The following is a 9,362-nucleotide window of genomic DNA, read 5'->3' as shown; positions in this document are numbered from 1 at the left end:
TGCTGTTATACAACATATTAAACGTTCAGTAACTATAAAAAATATAAATATACAAATTTAAAAATTATTAATTATAAGAAATTATTTAACGTACATATTTATCCCCCCCAAAAATATTCATCTCATTAGTATAGTTTATTATGAATACATGTCAAATATCATCCCTTTAAAGTATCATATCATCGTAATAATCATCGATCAGAGCGCGGTCCCTCGCCTATAATGTCCCGATGCCTACTTCCGTCCTCAGTAAAGTAAACCGGAAACTTAAACCTGCTGTGTAATCGTCTCTAGCGCCGCTCTTCTTCACCGTCTAAAGCTTCTCTTTTCCTCTCCATCATGCCGGACTACCTGGGGGGCGACCAGAGGAAGGTGAAGGAGGAACCTAAGGAGGACGCTGTCATCAGAGGTTCGACTTTAGTATTATTATCTCCTTTTATTAACTATCCTCCTCTAGTAGCTGACTGTGGCTACTTGGGAAGCTAACCTCTAGCTTCACCGTCTGATCTCATCCAGACCATAATAATCACCTCACACTCTTAAGGACTGATGAGAAAGTACTTTTAGTCTCCAAGTAAATAACGTGTGTGTGTGTGTGTGTGTGTCTGTTTCCAACAGCTCTAGACGAGGGTGACATCGCTCTACTGAAGACCTATGTAAGTACAAACTATAATCTAAGCTAAACTCAGTAAGTACACTATAACCTGTAAGTAGACTATTTTTGTAGGTAGCATGCATGACCGGTGTATAGTTGAAGCTCAGTTGGAGAAGGTGTGTTGTGCGACAGGGCCAGAGCACCTTCTCCAGAATGAGGTTCAGTAGTTAAGGTTTGTTGTCTTGTTGTGTAATCTGTTGTTTTCTTGTTGTGTGACAGGGCCAGAGTACGTACTCCCGACAGATCAAACAGGTGGAGGATGACATCCAATCGCTGCTCAAGAAGATCAACGAACTCACCGGTACGAGATCAATAAATATCATTATCATACTTAATCATTATTAGACATTACATACACATTATATTACACATAACTGATCTTTTTAGAGATAATCTGTTTGATGGAGGTATCTCATTGGTTTGTGAATCAAATAAACTGAATCAGATTTGCTCATCTATTATTATTATTGTTATTATTAATCTAATCAACTAAACTATCAAATTGAATGGTACTTGATTAATTATTTTTAATCCAAGCCTGGATTCCTCTGCTGGGATGATTTGAGCTCTCTTCTAAACCTCTTACAGAACATATCTCTCTATTGGAGACCAGTTGAACTGTTGTACCTTACTGTGATCTCGAGCCTCGTGCTGTATGGGTTTGACCGTGTCGTGTTTCAGGCATCAAGGAGTCTGACACCGGCCTGGCCCCACCCGCGCTCTGGGACCTCGCCGCAGACAAGCAGACGCTGCAGAGTGAACAACCGCTGCAGGTCGCCAGGTACTGACCTTTAACCCCTGATCTTACCCGACAGCTTTAACTTCTTAGCCTGACCCCTAGCCACTAGGTTCCTTGTCACTAGGCCCCTTAGCCATTAGGCCCCCTAGCCATTAACCCCTGAGCCACTAACCCCTTAGCCCCTAAGTACTAACCCTTTAGCCAATTAAAATCCCCCAAACAGTAGCCTTGTTACTTCCTCAAATGTTTTGTGCCGTGTTGTGATTGAACTGAAGCATGCGTTTGTTTCCAGATGCACTAAGATCATCAATGCAGACTCGGAGGACCCCAAGTACATCATCAACGTCAAGCAGTTTGCCAAGTTCGTGGTGGACCTCAGTGACCAGGTGGCGCCCACAGACATCGAGGAGGGGATGAGAGTGGGGTGAGCTGCGTTCGGGGAACCCCGCTGTCTCGTTAGGTGTGGAGGACGGGTCATGTGACGTCCTGCTCCTCTAAATTAAGTGATGACCCGTCATTCAGCCCGTTATTCAGCCGTCAGTGTCCTGACGGCTGAATAATGTGGAGCCGTGTCCTCCCTCAGGGTGGACAGGAACAAGTACCAGATCCACATCCCGCTGCCGCCCAAGATCGACCCCACAGTCACCATGATGCAGGTAGGAGCTCCTCAGAGCAGGTTATGTGACCCCCCGGTTGGTCAGTGGCTATCTGTTACCCAAGCCGATGCGTGTGTTGCCATGTGCAGGTGGAGGAGAAGCCGGACGTGACCTACAGCGACGTGGGCGGGTGTAAGGAGCAGATAGAGAAGCTAAGGGAGGTTGTGGAGACCCCCCTGCTGCACGTGAGTCTCACATCAGCACCTTGACCCCCCCCCCCCCCCCCCCCCCCCCCCCCCCCCCCGGGTCTGAAGTCTATTTCTACTGCAGTGTTCCTCGGTCTGAGCCGAGGTTCTGTTGTCTGGTGCCCCGGTGGTGAGCTGTCTCGTCTCTCCCTCAGCCCGAGCGCTTCGTGAACCTGGGCATCGAGCCTCCTAAAGGTGTGCTTCTGTTCGGACCACCCGGCACTGGGAAGACGCTGTGCGCCAGGGCCGTGGCCAACCGCACCGACGCCTGCTTCATCAGGGTCATCGGGTCCGAGCTGGTCCAGAAATACGTGGGAGAGGTAAGTCTGCGTTCCGGTCCCCCCTGCCACCACCACCACGGACTAGGCGGACGGGGGGGTCCAACGTGTCGTGTCCTTGCAGGGGGCCCGCATGGTGAGGGAGCTGTTCGAGATGGCCCGCACCAAGAAGGCCTGCCTCATCTTCTTCGACGAGATCGACGCCATCGGAGGTAAGACAGGAACCCAGACCACAGCCCCCTAGAGGTCCCTAGTCCAGATGGAGCCCCCTGGTACGGTGGGTGGGTCCGACCGGTTGGCCCAGATGGGTCTGACCGTGCGTGTGTCCCCCCCAGGGGCCCGGTTTGACGACGGCGCCGGTGGTGACAATGAGGTGCAGCGCACCATGCTGGAGCTAATCAACCAGCTGGACGGCTTCGACCCGCGGGGGAACATCAAGGTCCTGATGGCCACCAACCGGCCCGACACCCTGGACCCCGCCCTCATGAGGCCCGGTCGGCTCGACCGCAAGATAGAGTTCAGCCTCCCGGACCTCGAGGTAAACAAGGGGGGCAGGAGACGGTGGTCAACAGGGGAGACGGTGGTTTGGGTTGGTTACCGTGGGGAGACGGTTAGTCTGCTTGTTGTTCTAGATTGGTCCCCATGCTTCAGTAATAGCTCCTCCTCTCTTCTGGTCTGCAGGGACGCACCCACATCTTCAAGATCCACGCCCGCTCCATGAGTGTGGAGAGAGACATCCGCTTCGAGCTGCTGGCCCGCCTCTGTCCCAACAGCACAGGTACGATTCCCCCCCGACCCCCTGGCGAGGTCCGTCTCCTACCCAGGGACCACGCCTCCTCCTCTGTCTCCTAATGACCTTCGTAGAGTGTGTTTCTGTTTGGGCCACCTGTTCACTTTTCAGCCACAGGGGGGCGAACAGGGACCTCGTCCTGCTCAATGAGTCTCGGGGTCAGCTTGTGTTCAGTGAGCTGCTGAGCCTGGTCTCTATGGTGTAATGGGGTGTCGTCTCCCTGGTAACGGCGTGTCTTTACAGGCGCCGAGATCCGCAGCGTGTGCACGGAGGCCGGCATGTTCGCCATCCGGGCGCGCCGGAAGATCGCCACGGAGAAGGACTTCCTGGAGGCCGTCAACAAGGTCATCAAGTCCTACGCCAAGTTCAGCGCCACACCCAGATACATGACCTACAACTAGGCCGAGGCTCGTCTCTGTTCTCATCCTGTAATCTCATCCTCCAAGACTAATAAAGTTTGTTCCTTGTTATTCGCAGTCTGAGTCACTGAATCCACAGACTTGTATAATGTTTTATTACTATTGTCAGACAACAGATATGATGTAACATTGAGCACAGAATGGCAGATCCACAGTTGGACATCACAGTGAATTAGCAGGGCTGGGGTCGGTTACAAAGCCCAGTAATAGAAAATATCCATCTTATATCGTTCTCATTATTGATTTGATACCAATTATGGGATCCATTTGCTTGTAAACCCATAAACGCCATAACAGTCTAGCTCCGGCTTCAGAGGATGGAAGCAGGCGTCCTTAGAGGAGAAGATCTACTGGGTTCTTTAACACCTGTCATGTTACGGAGAACCGACCTCCAGCCCTAGAACACATCAGGACAGTCTATTCTACAATACGATGGAGAACCATTCACCAGGCACTTTAGTCTTCAGTAATAGTCGTCAGTAACGGTCTTGGTTCATAATGGACAAACAGTAACTTTTGACTCGTCAGGACATTTTAAACTACAGTCTCAACCTCAGAAATCACCCACACGTGATGTTCTAAGGAAGTCAGCGTCTCCAGGACCAGTGATTTGACTGCTTGTGTCTAACGCCCTGAGTATACTAAGCCCCTCCCTCGTGGGCTCTAAAACAAGGTGCATTGTGGGCCTCCTGCAGTCATCACCGTCAAGAGCTGCCGTTGGTGATGGCGATGGGCTGGGATTGGCTGGCGCACTCCTCCTGGTGTTGGCTGTACAGCACAGCGTCGTGCACGGTGGGGAACAGGATGTCCGGGGTCACGACCCCGCTGAAGAACTGCAGGGTCTCCAGCTGAGACAGCAGGGGTCCTGGGGGTCAGGGTTCATAGGTCAGAAAGACAGACACAGGGTTCTGTCCACAGCCTACCTGTAGGCCTCCTAGAGCCAGACGACCCCTGACCCCTACCTGTAGGCCTCCTAGAGCTAGACGACCCCTGACCCCTCCCTGTAGGCTTTCTAGAGCCAGACAAACCCTGACCCCTAGCAGTAGGCCTGTACCGGCTCCAGATGACATGTATCTGAATTACTTTACTTTAGTTACTTTGAATTAAAGAGTATGCTAATTGACTAAAGAGTAGAATAATTCCCAGGCATATCAGGGCTTACTGTTGCATCCAGCGATGAAAACACGTACGTCCTTCGCCGCAAACTCCTTGATCATCTGCAGAAGCACGATAAAACACACGATTAGCAAGTCATCCTAACCCTTATCCCTCACTAACCTTAAACTGTACCAGGCTAAACACCCTGAACCTGAAAGCTCATCGTTACTAAACTTAGCATTCCAAAACCCTAGCCCACCTCGTCTTGACGAAATGGTTAGCTACCTTCATGCTGACCAGTTAGCTACCTTAATGTTCATCAGAGTTAGCTACCTTCATGTTGACCAAAGTTAGCTACCTTAATGTTCATCAGAGTTAGCTACCTTCATGTTGACCAGAGTTAGCTACCTTCGTTTTGACCAGAATAAGCTACCGTCATGTTGACCAGAGTTAACTACCTTCATGTTGACCAGAGTTAGCTACCTTCATGTTGACCAGTTAGCTACCTTCATGTTGACCAGAGTTAGCTACCGTCATGTTGACCAGAGTTAGCTACCTTCATGTTGACCAGAATAAGCTACCGTCATATTGACCAGAGTTAGCTACCTTCGTGTTGACCAGAGTTAGCTACCTTCATGTCTACAAAGGGTTGTCTTGAGTTAACTACCTTCATCACAGGTTGTCTTGAAGACACTCATCTACTCCCCATACTATAAGATAAAGACTCTTAGGACAGAAAGCAGGACGTACGGAGGTGATGGCCTTCGCTCCGACGGTGTCCACGAAGTTGACGGGGCTCCAGTCCAGGATGAGGGTGTGGACATTCCGACCCCCCGCCAGCCGGCTGCTGACCCCCCCCTCCTTGCACCAGGACAACAACTCACCGGTCACTCCCGGAGCCTTTAAAGGACCGCACGCCTGCTGCCTTAGTGCCGATGCCCACACTGACCCACAGTCAACACGGATGGCATCGGGCCAGATTAGCCTCAGACTGGGAAACGGCGGCTTTAGCTAGTGCGTTGTTACGGGTTACGGTTAATACGGTATACTTAGAGCGTTGCGAGAGGTTAGGAAGAGAGGGTTTGAATCTGTAATGTTTAGGTTAAAGCGGGTTAGGTGAGATTGATTAGAGGTGGTTATGGTGATTGATTAGAGGTGGTTATGGTTATTAGCTATGGTTAGAGGTGCCGATCTGGCCATGGTCGTTCTCAAAGAGACGTTTAGTAAGTCGGATCCGTGGCTCAGTAGGGTGTCTTGTAAAGGTGCGATAACGAGCTGATGTGTGCTTGATTGGGCGGGCGGGCGGACGGACGGCGTTGGTCTGTGTTTGCTACGACGGCGGCGGCTGCGGCGAGGTGAGGCCGAGAGGAGAACCGGTCGGTTGGGTCTCGTCTGGCTGCCGGAACAAAGGCAGAACGACGACCGGTCCTTTAAAGAGCAGCTGATCCTTAACCCATGACCCTCAACCCCCTGGAACATCACTGATTAAGCCACAGATTCATTAGAGGAAGAACGGAGTGGTCAGAGTTAGAAGTGTTAATCAGGTGTTCTGTAATCAACACAGAGGGAGGGCGTCTAGAGGAGCGTCGTCGACGGCTGACGATTCAGAGGCTTGCAGAAGGAAGAGGGTCCTTCAGCCCCGACCTCAGCAAACCCAACCTTTAGGTACAGGTGACCCTGAGGTGTGTGAGCAGTACAGGGGACCCTGTAGTTACAGGTGACCCTGTGTGTGTACACAATGGTCTCTCTGCACACTGAGGAGACCCAGCTGTGATCTGATGTCTCCAGGTTTACCGTAGCGCTGGGGGGGCCGGAGGGGTCAGACAGGTCCTTCTCCGCCTCCGTCTTCTGGTCCTGGTCCCGGTCCCGGTCCTGGAAACTCTGCTTGGTCGTTGGCTCCCCCTGACTCTGCTCCAGGAGAGGAAGCGGGTCCAGGGTCAGTTAGAGGTCACACTCATCACTACAACACACCACTGATACAACAGGACCTGGAGGCAACATTAGATAGGAGATACATGATGAATTCATTACTAAATTATATATATATTAATCTGTATTATAGTATCTTATGCCGCTTTTCCACTGCATGGTACCAGCTCGACTCGGCTCACATTTTTGGCGTTTCCACCGCGAAAACATGGTATCTGGTACCTGAAGTGGCTGCTTTTTTTAGTACCGCCTCGCTCTAGGTTCCAAGCGGCTGAGCCGATGCTAAAAGGTGACGTCGGCAGACGGCCAGCCACTGATTGGCCAGAGAGTGTGACGAAGTCACGAGAGCGACATGGCAACCATGCTGGTAACAGCCATAGCAGCGCCGCAGCCAACATATTCCACTTCTTCAACTTCTTCAACATGCCAGCTAATAATACGAACACGAATACCATCGCATCGATGTCCTCCATTGTTGTTATGTGGGTTCTGTCCATGTGTGGGTTGCGTAGGTGTTGTTTGCGTCGCGTACAAAAATACGTCACGGCCCTTTCGCGCAGCCGACCCCGCCCACGTCCAGGAGGTACTATTTGCGGTGGAAAACGACCCGTGCTGCTACCGTGTCGAGTCGAGTCGAGCTACATGTGCGGTGGAAAAGCGGCATAATATCTATCATTCAGACGCATCTCCAGTATATGGTCAGTATTACACCAGATAGCACTATGGCTCCTTTATATTATCACCATCACATGCACACTACTCTACAAGTGCAAACCTATTCTCTCACGTGCACACCCGTATGTACCCACCTTGTCTCTCAGGGAGGTCACGTAGAGGTCACAGTTGGCAAAGTACACGGAGGAGTTGGACTGAAAGATCTTGATTCCAGAATATTCCTCCAACTGAAGGTCAGAAGTTCAGTCACACACGAGATACTGCTACAATGCTACTCAAGTACTACTACTCCTAGGATAATACTACAAGACTACTGCGGATGCAGTAGTACTACTACATATACCGTACTACTACAGTACTGTTACACACGAGCTGCTGCTGATCCTAGTACAACATCCGTACTATTACAATACTAATACAACAATACTGCTACAATACTACTACAACTACAATACTTATACTCCTCCGACAATATTAATGCACTACTGCTGCTTCTCCAATACCATTGCACCACTACTATTCCCAGACCGACTTCTACAATACTCGTACACTACTACAACACTCCTCCGCCTCCTTTTACTGCTACTACAAATACAGGATAGTACCACCACGTACTACCAGTCCACTACTCACCCCCTCGTAGAGGTCCACGTCGTAGTACAGTCCGGTCCCCGGGACCTGACCCAGAACCCCACTGCTGGGACTGAAGGAGAGAGTGAGACCCAAATGCACACACACAGGCGCGCGCGCGCGCACGCACGCACATGCACACACACACACACACACACACACACACACACACACACACACACACACACACACACACACACACCTCTGTGAACGTACCTCTGTGTTCTGTAGATGACGGTCAGGATAGCGAACGCCACGGCCATCAGCAGCCCATAATCCAACCCCAGCAGCAGCGACGCCACGAAGGAAACCAGCCAGATCCCCTGGGAAACGAGACATCACCCATACCTCCTCAAGACGCAGAAATCATAGTGTGTGTTATGATACCCAGTGTGTGTGTGTTATGATACCTAGTGTGTGTGTTTGTTATAAAACCTTTATCTACCAGCCAAGCTCCAGAGATGCTGATCTCGTTTCCCGGGAGCTCCAGCCAAGAGGGCAGCAGTACGGTTTACAACAACATTAGGTCTTTGTGTGTGTGTGTGTGTGTGTGTGTGTGTAGGTGTGTGTGTGTAGGTGTGTGTGTTACCAGCTCTAGTCGGCTGCGTCGCCAGAGCATTGGGATGTCCAGGATTTGTTTGAACATCCCCAGGAGGTTGACCATGATGACCGCTGCCAGCACCGTCTACACACACACACACACACACACACACACACACACACACACACACACACACACACACACACACACACACACACACACACACACACACACACACACACACACACACACACACACAAAAGATCAGGGTCAGGGTAAATTGGTTGTGGTCACCGGTTAACTGGTCTAGGGTCAGGGTTAACTGGTCTAGGGTCAGAGTTAACTGGTCTAGGGTCAGAGTTAACTGGTTGTGGTCAGGGTTAACTGGTCTAGGGTAAGGGTTAGCTGGTTGTGGTCAGGGTTAACTGGTTGTGGTCAGGGTTAACTGGTTGTGGTCAGGGTTAACTGTTCTAGGGTCAGGGTTAGCTAGTCTAGGGTAAGGGTTAACTGGTCTAGGGTCAGGGTTAACTGGTCTAGGGTAAGGGTTAGCTAGTCTTGGGTAAGGGTTAACGGGTCTAGGGTCAGGGTTAACTGGTCTAGGGTCAGGGTTAACTGGTTGTGGTCAGGGTTAACTGGTCTAGGGTAAGGGTTAGCTGGTTGTGGTCAGGGTTAACTGGTTGTGGTCAGGGTTAACTGGTCTAGGGTAAGGGTTAGCTGGTCTAGGGTAAGGGTTAGCTGGTTGTGGTCAGGGTTAACTGGTTGTGGTC

General features: G+C 50.8%; 2 protein-coding genes across 5 annotated transcripts in view; one reads left to right on the top strand and one right to left on the bottom strand.

Moving 5' to 3' along the window:
• Positions 1–230: 230 nt before the first annotated feature.
• psmc2 (proteasome 26S subunit, ATPase 2) lies at positions 231–3,773 on the top strand. Its single transcript, XM_030353866.1, has 12 exons — positions 231–409; positions 619–656; positions 875–956; positions 1,337–1,436; positions 1,687–1,818; positions 1,978–2,050; positions 2,140–2,235; positions 2,391–2,555; positions 2,638–2,725; positions 2,849–3,051; positions 3,195–3,291; positions 3,547–3,773. The coding sequence occupies exons 1-12, from the start codon at positions 340–342 to the stop codon at positions 3,702–3,704; spliced, it is 1,302 nt and encodes a 433-aa protein (XP_030209726.1). The 5' UTR covers positions 231–339; the 3' UTR covers positions 3,705–3,773.
• A 27-nt stretch (positions 3,774–3,800) lies between these two features.
• The window catches only part of slc26a5 (solute carrier family 26 member 5), a 15,223-nt gene continuing 9,661 nt past the window's right edge, over positions 3,801–9,362 (bottom strand). For 2 of the 4 annotated variants that reach the window (XM_030353860.1, XM_030353856.1), the window contains exons 11-18: positions 8,644–8,739; positions 8,271–8,377; positions 8,058–8,127; positions 7,559–7,651; positions 6,615–6,728; positions 5,571–5,720; positions 4,885–4,939; positions 3,801–4,587 (exon numbers count right to left, since the gene is read on the bottom strand). In XM_030353860.1, the coding sequence (XP_030209720.1) occupies positions 4,427–4,587; positions 4,885–4,939; positions 5,571–5,720; positions 6,615–6,728; positions 7,559–7,651; positions 8,058–8,127; positions 8,271–8,377; positions 8,644–8,739 (846 nt within the window). In that variant the 3' untranslated portion in view covers positions 3,801–4,426. The other 2 variants (XM_030353857.1, XM_030353859.1) reach the window with 2 other exon arrangements.

This window comes from Gadus morhua, chromosome 4 (genome assembly GCF_902167405.1).
Source record: "Gadus morhua chromosome 4, gadMor3.0, whole genome shotgun sequence".
NCBI lineage: Eukaryota > Metazoa > Chordata > Actinopteri > Gadiformes > Gadidae > Gadus > Gadus morhua.
The sequence above is the reverse complement of the archived record's forward strand: the minus strand, read 5'-3'. Positions and strand labels throughout refer to the sequence as shown.

Coding starts and splice junctions, on each gene's coding strand:
- psmc2 (XM_030353866.1), top strand. CDS start 340: ATGCCGGACTACCTGGGGGGCGACCAGAGGAAGGTGAAGGAGGAACCT. Junction 2,236..2,390: donor TGGAGACCCCCCTGCTGCAC/GTGAGTCTCACA, acceptor TCTCTCCCTCAG/CCCGAGCGCTTCGTGAACCT. Junction 2,726..2,848: donor CGAGATCGACGCCATCGGAG/GTAAGACAGGAA, acceptor TGTCCCCCCCAG/GGGCCCGGTTTGACGACGGC.